The following is a 22,011-nucleotide window of genomic DNA, read 5'->3' as shown; positions in this document are numbered from 1 at the left end:
ACCCAATTCCAAATGCCAGGTAAATCTGAAGATGAAATTCATAACTGGTACCAGTGAGGAAATACCAGATAAGAAAATGTCAAGATGCAAAAACATGCCACCGAAAATCTCTACTCTGAAAAGAGTCCTGGTCCCAGACACACCTTATGGCAAAAAAAGAAAGATCTTGCCAGCTGCAGATACCCCAGAAGTTACAGAGCCTGAGACCCAAGGGGTCTTTCTTGGGAAAGAAGCCAAAAATGAAAAAAGGAGAAAGTAACTTCATGAGGGGAAAAAAAAAAAAAAAGACCTGAGAAAGACTCCAAAAAAGTCAGAAGCCAAGCTCTTTACTGTTTCTGGATAATCTGCAAGATCTGCAAGACAGGCACCCACCACCCCTAAGCAATGGTCAAAAAAACCCCAAGAGGCCCAGTTAAGCTAAATGCAGTAACTCAACCAGAAGGAAGCAGCAGAGTCACTTGAAGAGCCTTTTTCTTCAAATAAATGCATTTTTAAAATTATTTTTAATTGGTACATTATAAGTATACATAGAAGTAGAATACATTGTGACATATTCTCATGTTCACGTAGCATAATTTGGTCAATTTTGTTCCCCAGTACCTCCCTGAAGAGTTTTGTACAAATACACAGGTCCAGGGCTGAGTGTGTATCTCAGTGATGGACGGCTTGATCCACATGCACAAGGCCTGGTTCTATCCCCAGCACCACAAAAAATAAATAAATAAAAAGAAAATACTTGGGTCCTGACCTCCGCCCCCGCTTTTCCACTGCAATCTTCTCCAAAAGTGAGGCCTGGACCTAAATGTTTTTTGTAACCTTCAGAGGTAATTCTGACATAGGTACCTGGTTATAGGTACCTGGTTTGAAGTAAAATGTCTTTTTTAGTTACTCTTCTTTGTATTTGCTGATGTGAGAGAGTGCTTCTCCACGGTTGATTTTCGTTATTAAAGAATAACATTTGCTTCTGAGGAAAAAAAAAAAAAAAAGAAAAGATTAGCATGTTTAACTTACATTCTCTTCCAAATATTATAACCGCCTTTGTAAATATTTATGTCATCACCATTTATGACTTAATAACATAACATTTAAATTTATTACAAATCGGTTCATGTTGTGGTTATTACCTAACTAGCGTATATTTTCATGATTTCCCCTCTGACTTGCCAAGTCAGTTGAATTGTAATTGAAAAGGTTTTTCATGTTCTGATGAAATTGTTTGGGAGGAAAAGTGTTAGTGGAATGAGATGGAAAATGCCATATTTCTGAATGAAAGATGTTTTGAAACCCAGAGAGATGTTGAGCCAGTTTTAAGCAACACACCGAGATGAAAGGTTCACTTGAATCTAAAATAATTTTTTTTAAAAAAAGTTTGTTTTCATTCACTTTTCCTGTTCCTCTGGCTGTTTTTCAAATGAGTGTCTATAGACACAGTAAATAGCCCAGAGGGAGAAATCTGTGGTAAGGCCTCTCTTGCCCAGTGCCATGATGAGGTCTCTCTGGTTCGCTGCTGACCGACTCATAAATCTAACCTGCAAAATACTGAGCGGTTGTGAACCTTTTCCGAGGTTTCTGAGAAACATTTGTGTTGTTTCCTGACTTGTTCCCCTCAGCCCACACTGACAGTGGCGATGGACACAGTGAACTTGTTATTGAAAAGGTGTCAAAAGAGGATTCGGGCACTTACGTGTGCACTGCAGAGAACAGCGTGGGTTTTGTGAAGGCGATCGGATTTGTTTATGTGAAAGGTAGGGAAAAGCACTCCATTTTTTATTTACACTTGATCTGTAATGAATGGTTTCTGTTTTGATTCCCTCTTATGTAGTAATACAATATAGCTTTAGTTTATTAACCCATTCAGTTCAGTTTCTCAGATGTGCAAATTCATGAGAAAAATATGCATACATCACTTGGGAAAGAAGTAAAGAAAGAGATCATTCCGCACCATGGAATCACCCCCTGAGAATATTAGAATTGACAAAATTATATGGTGTTGAGCATGGAAAACCCATGAAGTTTTTTTTTTAAGTGACTTTGCCCCCAGTTTACCAAATTATCTTCCTAAATGGGTCAATAATCACAAAGAAAGTATTAGCACCTACTTTGAGTCTGAGCCTGTTCGATGATGTTTTCCAGAACCTCCAGTCTTCAAAGGTGATTACCCTTCTAACTGGATTGAACCTCTTGGTGGGAATGCAATCCTGAATTGTGAGGTGAAGGGAGACCCTGCCCCAACCATCCAGTGGAGCAGAAAGGGTGTGGATATTGCAGGTAGCCACCGAATCCAACAGCTAGGCAACGGCTCCCTGGCCATCTACGGCACTGTGGTAAGTTACATCGAATTTGTTGCACGCTTAAAGTTCTACAGCCAGTTCTCCTGTGTAAGTAACACAGATGAGAAGTGTTTTTTTCATTCCTATTTAACTCATAAAATCTGAACCACTGAGTTCTCTTTTGCATTTTTACCTTTCATTTTTTGAAATTGATCTTTGGTACATAAAAACAATAATGTACATATAGTGGGACACCATAAGATATTTTGATATACATATACATTATATAATGTTTAAATCAGATTAAACATTTTGATCTCTCCAAACACTTCACATTTCTTATGGTTAAAACATTCAAAATCATTTTTTTCTAGCTTTTGGAAACACACACTACGTTATATATGGAAACACTGCTGTGCACTAGCACAGTGGAAGTCCTTGCTCCCATCTAACTATCTTAGTACCCAGTGATGAACCTTTCTGCAGCCCTCTGTCTGCCCTAATCTCCCCATCCTCTGCTCAGCACCAATCTATTCTCAACTTCTATGAGATCAACTTTTTATATTCCACATATGAGTCCGATCAACCAGCACTTGTTTCTGTGTCTGGCTTAAAATAACATCTGTAGTTCCCTCCACGTGGCCACAGATAACAAGATGACATCCTTTTTTTTATGTCTGAATAGCATTCCATTGTCTGTGTGCTCACATTCACTTTATCCATTCATCAGCTGGGTTCTTTTTAAAAAACTGAGACAATATTTGTGATGGATATTTTTCAGTCCTTTCAAGTAAGTACATGCACATCTGTTTCAGAACAAGGAAACAGATAGTTACAAGTACATTATAGGGTAGATGTTGATAATACACTGACAACTATATCAGGCTTTCCCAAAACTTCAGCAATTAGGGAAATGAGTGTACTTGCGGTTATTGTTCTAATTTGGGGGCCAAGAGACCCTAAAGTGAAGTATTTCCTTGAAAAATTCCTTAACTAGAATACATATGGTTAATTTGTTAACTCATGTTTTATGAACCCACTTAGATGCTTCACTTGTTTAACTGATTGAAATAATAATTAAAATACGTTAACTAATCACCTGTTCCAGTGGCCCATCCTCAGACTTTATTTTGCTTGCTTTTACTTCACCATGAGAGATTATTTGTAGTTTGAGTTGATGTCACACTAAGAAATCTCAGTCTTTTTCATTTGTATTTTCTCCCCTTTTCCTTGATCCAAATATTACTTTCTGAATTCTGTATATTTCTTCTAATGCCAATGTTAATATGAATACTAATTTGATTAACATACAACTTCAGATCTTTTTCTTAAAGAGAGGTAACTTTTTTATATAACTATTTTATTCATTTTTATGTTTTTTTGTGATGCTGAGGTTCGAACCCTCACACATGCAAGGCAAGCGCTCTACCACTGAGCCACAACCCCAACCTCAGATTCTTAAATGTGTATCTTCCATCCTGAAACTCTTCCATGTTCTGTTTCCAGCTACCTACTAGAAACTTCTATTTGGAAAGTACATTGAAACCTCTAATTAAAAACATATGTGGTATAGAAAATAAATACTATATGAATTTTACTTATTTTCTATACCACATATGTGTAACTTGTGGCTTCCATGCTATAATTTATTTCTTTAAGTAGATTAGTTTTGTTTGTTTGTTTTGCTTTGCTTTGTCTTCTAAATTTCAAACTCCCTAGATGGAGACCTGACTTAATATAATGGAGGTTGCTAACAATATAAAGTACTCTTTATTTGTTGCTATGCACTAATTACTTTAATGCTTTTTAAGGTATTCGTAAGAATAAAATTGACACTTTGATTTAGTAAGACAATTTTAAATAGTGGTTATAAAATAATGTTACTTTTGCTTTGATTTCCTATCAGTCATTATTCTTGGAGATTGACAACACGCTGTTAGGCTATTTTGAAAAAGTTTATTTAGACTTTAAATATCTTTTTCTACCTCCACCCATTTCCCTTTTTTCCCTCTCTGTTTAGGCCTATTTGTGAGTTTAAAAATATGTAGATGTTTCTATTTCCATTCAAATGTTTTATCAAAAATGAAATTTCAAATAAACTAGCATTGTGGTGAAAAGAGTGACTTGCGCTTTTCTGTAGGCTCACATTTTTTATGAAAATACTGCTTATTTCCATAGAATGAAGATGCTGGTGACTATACATGTGTAGCTACCAATGAAGCTGGGGTGGTAGAGCGCAGCATGAGTCTGACTCTGCAAAGTAAGCTGCTTAATTAAACCCTAATTCATACTCAAAGAAAGGTTGCCTAATGAAGAGTGTTCCTTTTCTTTAATTTTACAGCAAGTCCATTTGGTCTAGCTCAGTGTGCCTACCTTAGATTTCTCCTGACGATCCTGCTATTGTCATTGAACATAAACTGATCTACTTTTGCCCAGATGCTGTTCTTATTTTACCTAACATACACAGTATAAAATGCACTGACTGGTGGCACAGCCTTTTTTACAACAGATTCAGTGGAGTACCCTTCCTGTGGTTCACCACAGTTCTTACGGCATGCTTACAAAGATAGCACTTTTAAAAATATTTCTTAAAACTAGAGACCAACGTAAATGAGCTCAGAAGTGCTCCAGCTGGGTTGCCATCATCTTCCATGAAATAACTGTGCTCTGGGTGGAATCCCCGTGCTCTTCATGGAGCCCTGTAGTGAAAGCAATCAAAAAATGGAGATTTCATTAGAAAACCATGAAAGTTTCCAGGGGCCCACTGCACAGTCTACAGAACCATACCGAGAGCAGACCTGAAGACAAAATCATTGGACTGGGAATTTAAGCAAACCAACTTATTTTGTAGATAGACTCAGTATTTAACAGATTGAATTTATATTGTCTTCATTCACTTGTGAGAGATTCTCTAGACTAGTATTTCGTAACAGCTATTGGCCAAACTAGTTCTGTAAGACTTAAATCCATCATAGGTATTTAACAGATATCGAAGGCAATGTTTAACTAAAGGACATATATGTCAAATGATAATCTCATGGTGTGTTATTGGATAGCATTCCATGGTCAAATTAGCCTGAGGGGGAAAAATGGCTTTTTAAGAGTCTATTTATTTATTAAATACATAAAGAACACTACTGTGTGCCCTGCCTTGCTTAGGCATACCAGGTTTCTTTTCTGTACATCTTTCCAGCAATGTTAATATGCTGATGTAAATTAGGAGTCACCAAGACAAGAATATAATAGGCCACATTTTCCATATAAATGTCATTCCCCTGGCTTCCCTTGGCTCTTTGCTCTTTGTGGGGTGAATATAAATAGGGTACGACACCATTAGTCCCCGCTAGGTGGGTGCTCTACTGACCCAGTAAGGCTGAGTTAGATCAGCTCATCTCTGTACTGACTGGAAACAAGTGGAGCATATCACAAAGCCACAAATACAATTCAGCTCAAATTAAGATTGAACCACCAGAAGCAATGTGTTCATTTGGATAAAATGCTCGTATATGATTGATAATTATGTGAATGATGGAATTATTGTAACCTTGAAAGATGTACATGTTGAATTTTATTTCTATGTCAATTGATTGCTTTATGGAGCAATCAGAAATGTTCAAATATGGTATCTAAATGAGGATGCTGAGTTTTGTTTGGTACTTTCTTTAGCTATAATAATATGAACAGATGAACTTATTTAGTCATTTTGTAGTCACTTAGTGTTGAGTGACAAATTTGAGGTATTTACATTATTCAATAGCAGTGGCTCAAAGTCATAATATAATCTCAATACTAGAAGGGAAATAAAATTATTGGTCCTGAAAGTTTGTAGAGTGAGGTTAACGTAATCATCCGTTAAGGGCACATGACTGGAATGATGTGGGGCATGTGTACATATAATGCACTATAGGACACATGACTGAGAGTCCAACTTCATGTGAGGGAATTATTTTTATAAAACACATGTTAGTTATCCCTTTTCAGCATATTAATATCATATCAAAATACATTGTACTTCTGTTTTGTTATTATGTTCTGTTCATTACAGTTAACACTTCTCAACCTAAAAGATGACTTTGGTCTTAACCACGGTCTGAAACCTTGTATGCTACTATTCTCCAGGTGGATCATCCTTTCTAGTCTCCTGATTGTCTAAATCTATCTTCATGTTGTGTCTTCCTCTCCCACATAATTGGGCTTCCCCCCACACCAGGGATTGAACTCAGGGGCACTAACCACTGAGTCACATCCCCAGCCCTATTTTGTATTTTATTTAGAGACAGGGTCTCGCTGAGTTGCAATGGTTTCTTTGTTTGGCCCTCTTTTTAATCATGCTAGACACTCTTCTGAAACTACTCATGAGAGACTCACAAATCTATAATCCTTTCCCACATCTCTATTCTGAGGTTTAGATGTGAATATCCACCTGGCATCTCTAGATGAATGTCTCACAGACATCTCGACCTCAACAGTCCTGGATGGATCTAGTCATCATTTACCCCTAACTGCCCCCAACACATTTCTGTATTCTATGAATTGTCTAAACAGACACCCTGTTGTCCAAATCAATACCCGAGAGTCATCAATTCTGAATTTTCAACATTTCTTCCTTTTCCTTTCCATGTCCAGTGGAAAGCTTTGGTTTGACATATTGTTACTGTGGTTTATGCTCCAATATTAGCATATATTCTATAGTATACTATAACACTGGTAAATAATTAATTACTTATCTGTCTTATTAGTGGGATATTAGCTCCTTGAGCTAGAAATAATAATTAACTCTGTATTCTCAGCACCTAGCACAATGCCTAGAAAATAGTAAGCTCTCCATTCACACACATTTATTGAACAAATGAACAATGACCAGTGATGAAGATTGAGTTAATAAGTACTCTACCTGAAAAACAACTGAAGGAAAGACATGAATATTCATGTAAGGCATAGACAACAACAGCAATAGTAACTATGATTATTGTGTGCTTACTCTGTTTAAAATTTATGCTTAGTCATCTTAATTGACTCTAACAGCAATCTTCTAAAGTAGGCACAAATTTTAAGGACAGAGACTCACAGAGTAGTGAGGGATCACAGCAAAAGTTGAATTAGAAAGCATCACTGAAGAGTCCATGCTCTAGGCTAACCCACTTGAGGATTTTAAATTCTTGACACTTAATCAAAAATTCTCAAACTCCTATTTTTTTTTTGGTCAGTTAAACCTGCAACCTTAGGCTTGGGAAGCAACAGTGTTTTATCAATGAATCAACCTAATTTTTTTCATAATAATGTTACCATGTTGTCTATGATGAAATGTTAACAGTATGTACTTTACACAGGTCCTCCTGTTATTACTCTTGAACCAGTGGAAACAATTATTAATGCTGGTGGCAAAGTCACATTGGATTGTCAGGCAACTGGAGAACCTCATCCAACTGTTACATGGTCCAGACAAGGGCACACCATCCCCTGGGATGATCGAATTAGTGTGTTACCCAACAACTCATTACATATTGCAGCCGCTCAGAAAGAAGATACTTCTGAATATGAATGTGTTGCTCGTAACTTAATGGGTTCTGTGCTTGTCAGAGTGCCTATCATAGTCCAGGGTGAGTATGACCAGAGGGATATTCATTTTAAACAGTACCTGCAGCAACTCAAATCATAAAAATTATCATGCATCTTAATCTGAATCTCTTTAATGGTAAGACATTTCTAGATGGGCATAGAACAAAAATCACATTACAGTTTAAGACTGAAGAGAATAAAACTATACATATTATTTCAAAATGCCAAGTGAACGATTCAAAAAAATCCCAAACTAAATTTTTTATTCAAAACTTAGTCAAATAGATTCTCAGAAGTCAATATTGATTGTATATTTTAGAATGATACATTACCTTTTGTGTAAAAAGTAAACAGTATATAAACATCATGGTCTCTAACTTCCAGCAGCTCAGACCTGAGAGAGAATGCTAATGAACTGAAGTTCTTCTCTCACTTCTAGATATTAGCTTTACCTTAAAGGAAAGCTTCCATAAGCCATTCTTCAACAATCATAGATTCAGATCAGCACCCAGTATACAACTTAATTGAAGTCTGATTTACAATTCTGGATGTAAAAACGCTGAGACAAAGTTCAATGTTTTGCTTACAGTTCATGGTGGATTTTCCCCATGGTCTGCCTGGAGATTCTGCAGCGTCACCTGTGGAAAAGGCATTCAGAAGAGGAGTCGACTCTGCAACAACCCCCTTCCAGCCAATGGTGGGAAGTCGTGCCAAGGATCAGATTCAGAAATGCGAAATTGTCAAAATAGGCCATGTCCAGGTACAGTTCTGCCTTCAGTTGATAGGCATGTGCTTAATAGATACGACTTCCATTCTCTGCCTGTAGACTACCTCAGTATAATAAGCATTTTAATTGAAATGTAACTCATGGCATAATGGTTCACCTTTGTGCAGTGGATGGTCACTGGTCAGAATGGAGTCTCTGGGAAGAATGCACAAAGAACTGTGGACGTGGCAACCGAACGAGGACCAGGACTTGCAATAACCCATCAGCTCAGCACGGTGGGCGTCCATGTGAGGGGAATGCTATGGAAATAATTATGTGCAACATTAAGCCTTGCCCAGGTAATAATCCATCAGTAATATTAGGATAACCCAAACTCTTACATTTGAATTTCTAGAAAAGCATTACAGTCTCCTTTTTGTGCAAAGATATTATGACCTTCGCCTTTGAGAACAAATTTTATGCTCTCTGTTCTTGGTTCTGGTTCATGGATAAACTTGTGAAGGACATTAATCAATGTTAAGTAAAATATCTGATTTAATGGAATGTGAAAAAGGCTCTTCACTGTGGTGTACTTTTTAATCATGTAGAGAAAACTTAAATATTTACAAAGTCATAAAACTTTAGAGCCGATGAGGACTTTGGGTAGCATCTATTCCAAGCATCCATTTGAGGTGAGAATAGTGAGCCTAGAGAGGCCAAAGCCTTCCTTAGAAACACACCATTGGTGAGGGATGAAATTCTAGTAACCCCCATTCACTAATACCCGGAACATGATAGGCCCATGCTAGGTACTTTCTGTGCAGGTTGTTATTGACTTGGTATTTCAGGGCTCTTTCTGATTGAAGTGACAGAAATCAAACTAACTTCAGGAGAAAACTCTTCTTTCAGGGATGATTGAATGCAAGGAGTTAGCTAATGGTTTTATTAGTGTGTTTTCCATCTCTCCTCTCTGCTTTCCTCTCTTTGGCTTTATTCTTCAAAATACTCTTTCCATGGGTGGGAAAAAAAAAAAAACTGTTGGCAGCTATTGGCTCATAGAGTTGGATCTAAAGTCTCAGAGAAAGAGTTCCTCAGTCTCTCAGAATTCATATCAGCCTCAGAGGAAGAAACCTGTTTGTGACTGGTTTCGTCACATGCTCATGTATGAACTCAACTGAGTTCAGAAGGATATTCTGATAAGCAGCTTGGTGACGTGGCCCTCCACCTAGCATCCTCCACCTTGTCTGGCTGCCAGAGAGAAATCACATGGAATACAGGGGAGGCTGTTCATTCTTTCATTCATCTAGTCAATATGTATTTACTGAGCACCTGCTCTGTGTTCAGGTACTGTTCTAATTGCTAGAATTAGAACTATAGACAGACAGTATCATTCAAATATTGAAAGTATCATGAACAAACTCAAGGAGTTGAAGTGAGGGATCACAGTGGAGAAATACTCCGTAGCTGGGATGGTCAAAAGGGATATGGACTAATCCAAAGGAGACAGGTATCCAGCATGTTGGGTACTGCATTCTATTTTTTTTTTTTTTTTTGACAATAAGGAAAGATTCAAAAAGTAACGTTAAGTAATTTGTTAAGGTTGCAAAAAACACGAAATATACCATTATGTTATAAAGTAAAAAGGGCCAGAAATACCTGATTAGAGAAATTTTTGTACTGTTTTTCGGCCATAACTATATAATGAAAAACTAAATTATATTTGTAAATATGCTAAAATACAGGTCAGCTTTTTCTCTTGGGATTGAATAGCTTCCCCTTCTCACCAATGCACAGATAGCCTAAGACTGTCTTCTCATTTTTTTTGGGGGGGGGCGTGTAAAAATCTTAAGAGCATAAGAGGTTTGCTTTTAGTGTGAATTTATTTTCAACAATGTCAAACTGTAAAGGAGCTGAAACAATAGCATAAAGAACTACTATGTTACTCTTACCCAGATTCACCGATTATGTGTTTTCCTAAAATAACCCTGTTCTCTTTCGTAGGCTTAGTGAAGTTATCAAAATTGGTAAATGTAACACAGATGCAAGAATATTATTTAATATCATTATCTCTTCCCATTATCCAAGCCATAGTACACATTCTAATATTGCCAGTTGTTTCAGCAAATTCCTCATCACTCTTTTCTTCTTGTTTCTACTCTAAGATCCAATCCAGGATCACACTTACATATTTGTCTTGTCTCTTTAGTCTTTTTTAACTGGAACAATTCCTATCTCTCATTGTGTTTCATGACCTTGATAATTTTGAAGTGTACAAGCCAATCATGACGATGATGAGGAGGACGATGATGCAGTACTAGGGATTGAACCCAGGACCTCATGCGTGCTAGGCAATGGCTCTATCACTGAGCTATATACCTAGCCCTTTTTGAAATAAAATTTTAAATTGCCCAAGTTGCTCAGAGTGATGTCGGATCTACCATCCTCCTACTTCAGCCTCCTGAGTAGCTGGGATTGCAGGTATGCACCACCATACCAGGGGTTAGGCTCATCATTTTATAGAACAGTTGTAACTTGGATTTGTCTGATAATTCCTCATGACTACATTTTGGTAAGGACACCATAGAAGTGGTTTTGTGTCCTCCTTTCAGAAAGCATATGATGTCATTTCACCCTGACTGGCTTTGCTCCTTGTTCAAGGTGGTGCCTGCTGCTATATAGTCACTACTTTTACCTTTATAACTAAAAAGTACACTTTAGGGAACTTTGAGATCATATATACATGATTTCACCACCAGTTTTAGCATTCATTTATGATTCTTATTTGAATCATCATTTCTATGATCTCTTCAAATAGCAATTTTCTAACTCCATCATGTCTTCTGCATCTGTTATTGATTCTGCATTGTAAATAACTTTGTCCTTGTTATCTCTTTATTTCTTGATTATATCAGTAGGGACTTGTATAATTCAGTAGTGATACTCAGGTTATCATTTAATGGTTTATCATCATTATTACCATTGTTTATCGTGGTGGCTCAAAATATCCTGGGTTCTTTTAGTGGAGGCAAACCTCTTCAGACTAGGTTGAGTGTTCTTTTGAGATGTCCCCATGATTCTTGGAGTACTTTCTTTCTTTCTGGTGCAAGTAGATATTTCAGACTTGTATGTTTTTCTCCCAGTTAAGAGTACAATATTTTTAAGTTGGCATTCCTCTCTCCAAGAAAAAAATTGATATCATTTGAAGTGGGCAGACTTCACCATTTGCAAATGATTGCATTTTATATATAAATATATATATATATATATATATATATATATATAGTGATGAGATATATATGCATATAGTTACAGATTTATTAAAGAATGAGCATTTTTCAAGTGTCTTCATGAAAAGTATGAAGAGCTTCGAGCGACAATCAAAATAGCTTATAACTCACACAATTCTTACTGTATGTCCTATACTTTCCAATCACTTTTCCTCTATAAACTCATCATTTCTCACCCCGCCCCTAATAAGGTAAGCTCTTTTATAGTCCACATATTGCAGATGATGGAACTAGGCACACTGAGGCCAAGTCACTTGTGTGCAGTTGTACAGCCAGAAAGAGCAGAGCAGATCCTCAGACCCTGGATGTCTCCCCCACAGTCCTTGTTCCCAGCTCTGGGCTCAACTGATCTTCCATAATCAGAATTACAACCAAATGGAGCAACAAGTTCAGTTATTATATTTTGCATTTTTCTCATATAGTACTTCCTCTGTAGTTGTATCTTATTGGTTCATTGTTTTTCTTTTTTCAATATCATCCAGATATCATGATCTTTCATGCCTTTGATGGTTTTTTTTTTTTAATCATTCCATTCCTATAAAAGAAACATTTCAACCCTACCACATTTTGTGTCATGAAGGTCAGTTCTGGTTAGGGCTTCCTGTGCTTTATAAAAATAAAAAATAAAGGACATGAAGGTCCTCATGTGAAAACATCTAGTTATAACCCAACAGATACTAAGTGATAAATGTCATTCATCTATAATCCAATAAAGAAGTCCATCTATGGTTTTATATTGTCAGAGGTTTGAGCTTTGATTAACCAACAGCTTTGAAAATAGAATATGGTACAATAATTAGAACTGTAGAATTTTTTAAATTATAGTGGACATGTAACTGTTATGAGCATCTACAATCTGACTTAATACAGAAATAATTTCAAATAACATCTGCACCTATTTAAAGACTTTCCTTCTTTCCTTTTATATTCTGTCAGTACTTTCTTAGTGCAAAATCTTGACTAAAATAGAATTCTGTGACTATGTTTGCATGGGTCTACAAAGCATAAATAGTCAACTAATCAAAAAATCAGTTAATTAGGGCTGGGGTTGTGGCTCAATGGCAGAGTGCTTGCCGAACACATGTGAGACACTGGGTTCGATCCTCAGCACCACATAAAAATAAATAAGACAAAAAAGTAGTTTTTTTTAAAAAAAATCAGTTATAAAAGATACATTTTAAAATTTTTTCTAAAACAAAGCAGATAAATAATGATCTCATTACTTCATTTTCACTTTATTATTTTGTTGTCTCATAGGTTGTGTTCAGAGGTTATTTAGATGCAGACCTAATGACCCTGTTCTGGTTCACATCTTGGTTAAATGAATGACCAAAGAAAACACCCCCATATCTAGAAAGTTTCTTAATCAAAAACATGACCTGATGCTGACTTCTCCCTACAAGAAGCCATAGTGCTGATTCTCAGCCTGTGCGCCTGGTAGGAAACACAGTTGCTCCCGTCCTTGTGGTCAGATGCTGTAATATGTTAGTTACCAAAAGGAAAGCCTTAATATTACTTCTTGGAAACTACTGGTCAGATTTTGTTTCTGTTGTTAGGAAGCAGGTGAGTGTGTTATTCATAACTTTTAATTCATGAACATTATGTAATGGAGAAAAATTTTCAAAGAGTTCCAACAGTTCACACTACACAGTGAATGCTCCCAGTACATGTGTAGGTATGGAGCTGTATCGGGCTTAAAGATGTGGTGTCACAGTCTGGAGGTCCAGATTATCACTGCTGAAATACTCATAGTATCTAGAACCACATCTAGATCTGTTACACACATTGTTTCTAAATTTCTACCTCATTCTATTTTTCCCTAGAGCACCAAGAGTAGACAAATACTTAGCTAGAGTTTAAACACTCGGGTTGTGTTATATATGGTAGTGTGATTAAATTTAATAAAATATCCCCATTTGGATAATTTTAAGCATTTATTTTGGCATCAGGTAGGCCTTCTGAATTTCTTTAGATACAAATTCCTCTGAAAATCTAAGCAGAAGGAGAAAATAATATCATCTGTAATGTTTCCTTTGGTTCAGTTTCCATTATTTTAGATTATGAGCTAATCAGTTCATTCCTGAATCTACTTATTTGTATAGTTTTCTTGGGTTTCTCTAAATTTTTAAAATATTTTTTTAGTTGTAGGTGGACACAGTACCTTTATTTTATTTTTATGTGGTGCTGAGGTTCAAACCCAGTGCCTCACATGTGTTAGGCGAGCACTCTACGCTGAGCCACAACCCCAGCGCCTGTTTGTGTTTTTGTTTTGTTGTTGTTAACAAACATGGTTCCACAACTTGAAACTCTGTCTCTTGGGGTTTTTGTAGTTCATGGAGTATGGAGTGCTTGGCAGCCGTGGAGTGCATGCAGCGAAAGCTGTGGAAAAGGTACCCAGACAAGAATGAGGCTTTGTAATGACCCACCACCATCGTTTGGTGGATCCTACTGCAATGGAGCAGAAACCCAGATGCAAGTTTGCAATGAAAGACACTGTCCAAGTAAGAGAAATACACTGTTCATACCTTCAGTTAACTAACATCATCTTCTCTAGGTCATGTGCCAGTGATAATCTATTCCCTTTAGACTGTGCCCACAAGGGCATCCCTCAACCTCACATGCCCAGGGTTTAACCTCATCTCCTTTTTAGCCCTATCCTGTTTTGGTGGGAACCAAACTCTTGTGTTTTTCTCTCGATGCAGTCGATGGCAAGTGGACAAGTTGGTCCAGCTGGAGTGCCTGTACCGTGTCCTGTGGAGGAGGTGCCAGACAGAGAACAAGGGACTGCTCTGACCCTGTCCCCCAGTACGGAGGAAGCAAATGTGAAGGGAGTGATATCCAGAGTGATTTTTGCAATAGTGACCCTTGTCCAAGTGAGTGTTGGAAACAGTGAGTCAACATTATACTTTCTTAAAGCTTCATGATGACCTGAATCCCTTTGAATTATAATACGTGTCACTTGGTCCTTCTGCCATTGGTTTAGGATGTCAGGATGTTGTGTGGTTACAGTTCCCTGAATATTACAGCCTGAGCACAACAAGAGCAAGACCCTGTCTCATTTCTGCCTTTCTAGTTCCTGGGATATTTTAAGTACAACATACAGTAAATAGATATTAAATGGAATTGCAAAATCACTGGAGGATATACCCCATTTCTAGTCAAAGCAACAGCCACACCGTCTGCCTTTGGAAGTTGCCTATTCATAGATTTATGCGTTTGTGTTTCTTAGAGATTTTTTCACATGTTGTGGATGAATGTCATTGTTTAACACTTCTCATTTTTAGAGCTCTGTTTTTATGTCACATTATTCCATGTTGTAGCCCATGGTAACTGGAGTCCTTGGAGTGGCTGGGGAACGTGCAGCCGGACGTGTAATGGAGGGCAGACGAGGCGGTTCCGCACCTGCGATAACCCGCGTCCCTCCAACGGAGGAAGAGCGTGTATGGGGCCAGACACACAGATCCAGAGATGCAGCACGGACATGTGTCCTGGTGAGCTTCTCCACTCCTGACAGTGGAAGGAGGGAAGCATTTTGTTTAGTGCTCATTGTTGCAGCCCCATCATTAAAGTAAATGTTGAATGGGGAGAAACCTCACGTGTAGATTTTAAAGCCCATTTGTTACCGTTAACCATTCTGTTCTTGCTCCCAGTGGATGGAAATTGGGGAAACTGGCAGAGCTGGAGCCACTGTTCTGCCTCTTGTGGAGGAGGTAAAAAGACTCGGAACCGGCTGTGTGACAGTCCACTGCCATCTAAAGGTGGCCGTTCCTGTCCAGGAGATGCTACTCAGGTGTCCAGATGCAATACACAAGCATGTCCAGGTAAGTAACTAGGTTGGATTTGGGTGGGGCCACTGGCAGCACATTTTGTGAAAATCAGAAACAGGTGCCACTCTGAGCCCCCCAGTTTACAAAACAGAGCCAATCCTGAAATGAATAAGTAGAAAAACAGTGTGCTTCCCCCTAGAAGTGCTTGTGGTTGGGTTTTAGCTTCTGACTGCTGCCTTCCAGGCTTCGTTATAAAAGGCTACAGTTTGCACAGGCCAAATGACAGTCCTGAGCTTGACAAGTCAATGGTGAAGGAGAGTAAAGAAAGTTCTCTTAAGTTTGCTTTAGAAATAAAAGGTCCCTGAAAAATCAAGAAAGCCCAGTTGGCAGAGTGATTTATAGGCAGAGTGAGCGTGGTTCTCGTGAAAAGATTGGTAGGACCTGGGCAAGCTAAGAGAACGAGTGTCCACCAGTCAGCTGCTCTGCATATCAGATGGATTTGGAGGCTCCTGAGACATGACAACAGTCTGGTTTTGGGTGAAGTATTTTATGGCTCAGGCAACAGGGAAATCTGGACTGGTGCACAGTCGGGGCTACAGAGTCCAGCAGAAGTTCTATGGACCCATCTAGGGGGTAAGAACTAGAAGACAACTGTTGAGTGTAGGGACTCAAATTTCTCGGTGGGACTAGAGAACTAGGCACATGTGCCACCTACTTCCCTGTCCTTCCTGTTGGATAGGACTGCGGATAAGATCCAAGTTGGCCTACCAGGTTCTAACTGGCCCCTCTCCTTACCCTCTTGCATTAGCCTGAAGCATGGACCCCTTTGCCTCTTTTGGTTTCTCAGATATAGCAGTCCCCACCCCACCCTCTCAAAGGGTCACACATGTCCTTCTCCTGTCCTGGTTAAGATCTACATTTTCTTTAGATCTCCACTAAGGAAGAATTTTTCTTCCTTCTCAGACCTCCCAGAGTCGTAGATACCATGAACACAGTACATTTCCACTTCACATTTACTTATGGAATTCCAATGTACATCCATCTCCCCTTTTCATACATAAGCTCTATGGAAGCAAGCACCCTTTTTTCTTTCTTTACTACATTTTTGCCTTCAATACTTGTTGAACAAACTGATGAATTTCTGAATGTGAAGACTGAATCAACAAAAAGAAATGTTTTCTGTCACTAAGAATCAAATGCCTAATTTGATTGTTTTTCTGAAAGTGGAGTTGAACAGCATTTTACTGAGATAACAGTATCTAAAATACCTAGTGGTGGCTTTAAAATGTATTCAGGTAATAGACATCATATAATGAGTATTTATGAACTTCACTACCAGTTTTTCTCCAATGTTTCCTGTCTTGTCAAAGCATAGGATTCACCTAAAAAGTAGCCATTAATCATCTATTTTGTTCTAGTGATCAATAATTTTATTGAACAACAGAAAGAAGACATGAAAAACAACAACAGGTTTTAAGGCCAGGTAGATCATGTCTTTGAATCCTTGTTTTACAGCTTTGTAATAATGGGAAAGTTACTCCATGTCTCTGAACATTTTTTTTCCAGAATCTGCAAACTGTAGCTATTTAAACCTACCTTAGAGGATGTAGAAAGGATGAAAAGAGTTAACGTGTATTATGTTATTTTTGTGCATGACCTGCTTAGTAAACTCTGATTGTCATCATTAGCAAACACACTTTATTTTGCTTGTTGGACTGGGTGTTGATTTTCTTTGGCTTCGGAAATAATACTGTGATGTACATAGATTGAAAAGGCCCTAGATTAATGGGGGACAATGGGTGTTACATGAAAAAAGGAATTTTTTAATATACTTTATGCATTTTTGTGTTGAGGATTGAACTCAGGGCCTCACACATGTGAGGCAAGCACTCTGCCACTGAGCCACAATCCCAGCCCAAGTAGAATGTTTTAAAGCTTATTCATTCCACTTTTGAGTTCAGATATCATATGACCTCTTTGATGTTTGAGAGAAAATTTGTAGCATCTCTGAGCATTGGCTTTCTTTCCTCCCATGTCATGTTTGTGAAATTGCTTCTTTAATCCAGGAATGTTTTTAATTCCCCCATTAGGTGGGCCCCAGCGAGCCAGAGGAAGTGTTATTGGAACTATTAATGATGTTGAATTTGGAATTGCTTTCCTTAATGCCACAATAACTGACAGCCCCAAATCTAATACTAGAATAATACAAGCCAAAATTACCAATGTGCCCCGTAGTCTTGGTAAGTCTTTCATATACTTCTTTATCAGTTTATTTATAGTTTTTTTTTTATTTGCCATTGCTTTATCCACATTTTTTCTCTTAACTGGTTTTGTAAATTTTTTTTATTTTTACATGAGCTCTCATTATTTTTTGCATTACAATTCCTAATACACTTTTATACCACAATTTATCATTATCTCTCTATACAAGATATGTTGACACCAAATTCACATCTTCATACATGTATTTTGTACGACAATGAGGATCTCCTTCCACCATCCTTGCTATTCCCCTTCTCCCTCCCACCCACCCCTCTTCCCTATCTAGAGGTAATCTTCCCACCCCATTTTGAGTCACCCCCCTTATATCAGAGAGGACATTTGGTTTTTTTGGGGGGATTGGCTAACTTCACTTAGCATAAATGCCATCCATTTCCCTGCAAATGCCATGATCTTATTATTTTTTAGTGCTGAGTCATATTCCATTGTGTATAAATGCCACATTTTTTTATCCATTCATCCACTGAAGGACTTCTAAGTTGGCTCCACAGTATATAGTAGCAGAATTCACAATAGCTAAACATTGATGTGGCTGTGACCCTGAAGTATGCTGTTTTTAGGTCCTTTGGATATAGACTGAGAAGAGGAATAGCTGGGTCAAATGGTGATTCCATTCCTAGCTTTCCAAGGAATCTCCTCCATACAGCTTTCCAAATTGGCTGCACCAATTTGCAGTCCCACCAGCAGTGTATAAGTGTACCTTTTTCCCCGAATCCTCGCCAGTACTTGTTGTTTGTCTTCATAATGGCTGCCATTATTACTGGAGTGACATGGTATAATCAGACACCTATAGCACAAGAATTAAAACCAGGAATCAACAAATGGGATGGATTCAAACTAAAATGTTTTTTCTCGGCAAAAGAATCTGTGAGGTGAATAGGGAGCCTACATCCTGGGAACAAATTTTTACCCCTCACACATCAGATAGAGCGCTAATCTCTAGGGTATACAAAGAGCTCAACAAGCACCAAAAAAAAAAATAATGATAATCCAATCAATAAATGGGCCAAGGATCTGAACAGATACTTCTCAGAAGAGGATATACAATCAACCAACAAATATACAAAAAAATGCTCATCATCTCTAGCAATCAGAGAAATGAAATTAAAACTAAGATATTTATATAATTTCTAGATTTTGCTACCACTAAATCAGTAGCATAATAGAGGGCTCTTAAAACCCTATTCCAATGGTGAGGTACTGGACATGTTTTTTGTTACTCAGCCTTGTTTAGTATTCATCCTTGTGAATAACCTACTATGAAAATAATAATTAACAGTAAATATTTTGCTTTATCTTTTTTCTTTAGGTCCAGCAATGAGAAAGATAGTTTCTATTCTAAATCCCATTTATTGGACAACAGCAAAGGAAATTGGAGAAGCAGTCAATGGCTTTACCCTCACCAACGCAGTCTTCAAAAGAGAAACCCAAGTGGAATTTGCAACTGGTTAGTGTCAACTGAACTCAATAATCCATTACTATAAAAAATGATGGCCATAAAGATTGGTGGTTTAGAAAAACGCATGTTTCCACAGAGTCGTTAAGAAGTTTTTGATGCAATCTCATCATAAATAATATAAATGCAATTTTGTATTTTTGTGTGAATAAATATTAGCATGAGATCTAAAAGAGGTGAGGGGTTCTCAAACAGTATTGTAATTTTTATACAGCTTCTCCAAGGTTGGTCAGCCTCAGTAACAATGACCTTTAAGAGGGAAGGGTGGAGGATGGTCTCTCTTTAATCAGCATTTAATCATCCCAAAAGACAAGTGGGTCTTTCCGTGGCCATCTGCTTATTAAGATACCATCTTGCTACTCTGAAGCACTGGAAAGAAGCCCTACACCAGACTTGTCTTTCCCTTTCAGCCTGGTGAAGCTGCCAGCCCATCTCACACAAGTGCTTTGCTATTGCCCATGAGCTTTAAGTGGAGAATTATAGCATAATGATTATGGGAAGCATATTTTTGCCACATAGAAATTTTTAGGAGAAACTCCATTCAGGAAATCTGACTTTTTAATTGGGAAGCTGAATGCCAAGTTCTCTTTGTTGATTCAAGTTTGAACCCCAGCAACATAGCTGAACTGTTCTGCTAGGTAAATCTGCTCTGTGCTTACACAAGCTATATGTGTTCTGCTGTAAGAATGGATGCATTGTAATTCCCAGGAGAAATCTTGCGGATGACTCATATTGCCCGGGGCTTGGATTCTGATGGTGCTTTGCTTCTGGACATCGTGGTGAGTGGCTATGTCCTGCAACTTCAGTCACCTGCAGAAGTCAGCGTGAAGGTAAACGATAAATTTTCTCCACTGTTTGTTAGAGTCTTGGTTGATATCTATAGAAAGAGCAGAGAACTTGTGTCCTTCCCTTACTCACTTTGGAGAGTAAATGTGTAAACCACTGAGGTTATAAATGATTGTTTAAAATCATGGGCAAGCCTTAGAAATTCAGTTTTTATTACCCTGCTTATCAAGATGCCTGCGATGTTGGTTTAAGCCATTTGTTTAATTTTCTTCAGGCAAAGATAATAGTTAATTGTTGCATAAAAATTTGTGTGCAGCATCCATTAAAGAAAAAAATATATTGTGAGCCATATTGATCTTCAAATTCAAATCATTCTCCTTAGGATTACACAGAGGATTACATTCAGACAGGCCCTGGGCAGCTCTATGCCTACTCAACACGGCTCTTCACCCTCGATGGCATCAGTGTCCCCTATATGTGGAACCACACCGTTTTCTACGATCAAGCACAGGGAAGAATGCCTTTCTTGGTAGAAACGCTTCATGCATCCTCTGTGGAATCTGACTATAACCATTTAGAAGAGACATTGGGTTTCAAGATTCAGGCTTCAATTTCCAAAGGTAATTTGATTAAAAGAAAGTCCATATCTCCATGTCACCTAGTCCTAATAACATCGATGTCTTGAGGCCAGGAGATGTTTGTGTGCAGTTAAGTTATAGACATGAAATGTTTGCGTAACTTTAGCTTTGCACCAAGGCTTCGTGAATACACTTAAAAGCATTCATATTGACCTTGTGTGTGCTTTGCTTTGGGCTGGCTTTCCTAAAACACAGCCAAGTAGATTTTAAATAACAGTGCAAGGAAAAAAAAACCTAAATAACAGAAAAAGCAAGATTCATCTTTACAAGTTACTCTTGCTTTTAGCAGTTGTCCCCATGACCATTTTCTTCTTCATCTATCAGAACTGCTTCGTTAAGTTTTGAGATCATAATCATTGGAAAATATGAGTTCACATTTTTTCAGATAATCAGATTTGTGAGTAGCGTGGCCACTAACACCTATGGCCCCACAACCCACAGCAGCACTGATACCTCATTTTACTCTTGGGTATAGGCCATTTGGACAAGAGAAGAGCCACTGAAATGGAGGGTTATATTTTTTCAGTTATGCCAGAGTTTCTAATCTAACTGCTTTTCTACTATTTTCAGTATACCATATAAATACAAAAATGTAACTTGGCAAAGATGTTGGTTATAAAAGAATTTATGCCAGCTGGGACTGAATGGAGGCCTTTGTGTATCTTTAAGGGTCTCATTGGGTGGTCTGGGCATTTTAAGGCCGCTTGGATAATATGAGTCTCTGAATTACCCCCAAATGTAAGCCATTCCTTGCTGACAATGTTCCTTTGAATTTCAAGAATTGTGCACCTGCAATTTGTTTTTGAGTGACCACCAGGGGGCGAGCTTGCATTCTTGGTGAGTTAATCAGAAAACTCATTCTAGGATTCTGTGCTAAGAAAAAATTACAAAAATTGTCAAAGGTGAATGCTTAGGAAGTTCCATCTGTTATTATTTGTAATAGAAAAATAATCAATAAACATTCTGGAAGTAGACTATAAATATGCAAGTTATGGCACAGATGTAGGATAACTTCCTTAATAATCATTTGAAATAATTTTTAAGAAACATTTAAATCATTTGTTTAGCAACTTTTTGTTGAGGGCAACATGGAGTAAATTTGTGACTTAATAATTGAAAAGCAGGGAACGGTATGATCCAGACCTAGACTGCCTACAGGTGAGCGATTATAAGAAAACCTTCATACTGGCTGAAAACAGATTATCATATCTCTTTCTTACCAATTTTTATAAGGAGTGGAACTAAGGGAACTATTTTTTATT

The 22,011-nt window shown here is 37.7% G+C and overlaps 1 protein-coding gene across 3 annotated transcripts in view; it reads left to right on the top strand.

The window, feature by feature from the left end:
• Nucleotides 1–22,011, top strand: part of Hmcn1 (hemicentin 1) — a 390,873-nt gene that overhangs the window by 342,905 nt on the left and 25,957 nt on the right. For all 3 annotated transcript variants that reach the window (XM_046462680.2, XM_046462681.2, XM_058585111.1), the window contains 14 exons: nucleotides 1,611–1,745; nucleotides 2,134–2,324; nucleotides 4,449–4,530; nucleotides 7,601–7,870; nucleotides 8,419–8,589; nucleotides 8,724–8,894; nucleotides 14,153–14,323; nucleotides 14,525–14,695; nucleotides 15,143–15,313; nucleotides 15,473–15,643; nucleotides 17,680–17,829; nucleotides 19,179–19,316; nucleotides 20,034–20,155; nucleotides 20,494–20,731. In XM_046462680.2, coding sequence (XP_046318636.1) covers nucleotides 1,611–1,745; nucleotides 2,134–2,324; nucleotides 4,449–4,530; nucleotides 7,601–7,870; nucleotides 8,419–8,589; nucleotides 8,724–8,894; nucleotides 14,153–14,323; nucleotides 14,525–14,695; nucleotides 15,143–15,313; nucleotides 15,473–15,643; nucleotides 17,680–17,829; nucleotides 19,179–19,316; nucleotides 20,034–20,155; nucleotides 20,494–20,731 — 2,352 coding nt within the window. The remainder of the gene's footprint in view (nucleotides 1–1,610; nucleotides 1,746–2,133; nucleotides 2,325–4,448; nucleotides 4,531–7,600; nucleotides 7,871–8,418; nucleotides 8,590–8,723; nucleotides 8,895–14,152; nucleotides 14,324–14,524; nucleotides 14,696–15,142; nucleotides 15,314–15,472; nucleotides 15,644–17,679; nucleotides 17,830–19,178; nucleotides 19,317–20,033; nucleotides 20,156–20,493; nucleotides 20,732–22,011) is intronic.

The sequence above is a fragment of the Marmota monax genome, unplaced genomic scaffold, assembly GCF_021218885.2.
Source record: "Marmota monax isolate L192 unplaced genomic scaffold, Marmota_monax_Labrador192_F-V1.1 WCK01_AAM20220418_F8-fsc00250, whole genome shotgun sequence".
NCBI lineage: Eukaryota > Metazoa > Chordata > Mammalia > Rodentia > Sciuridae > Marmota > Marmota monax.
Note: the sequence above shows the minus strand (reverse complement) of the source record. Positions and strands in the feature narration are given on the sequence as shown.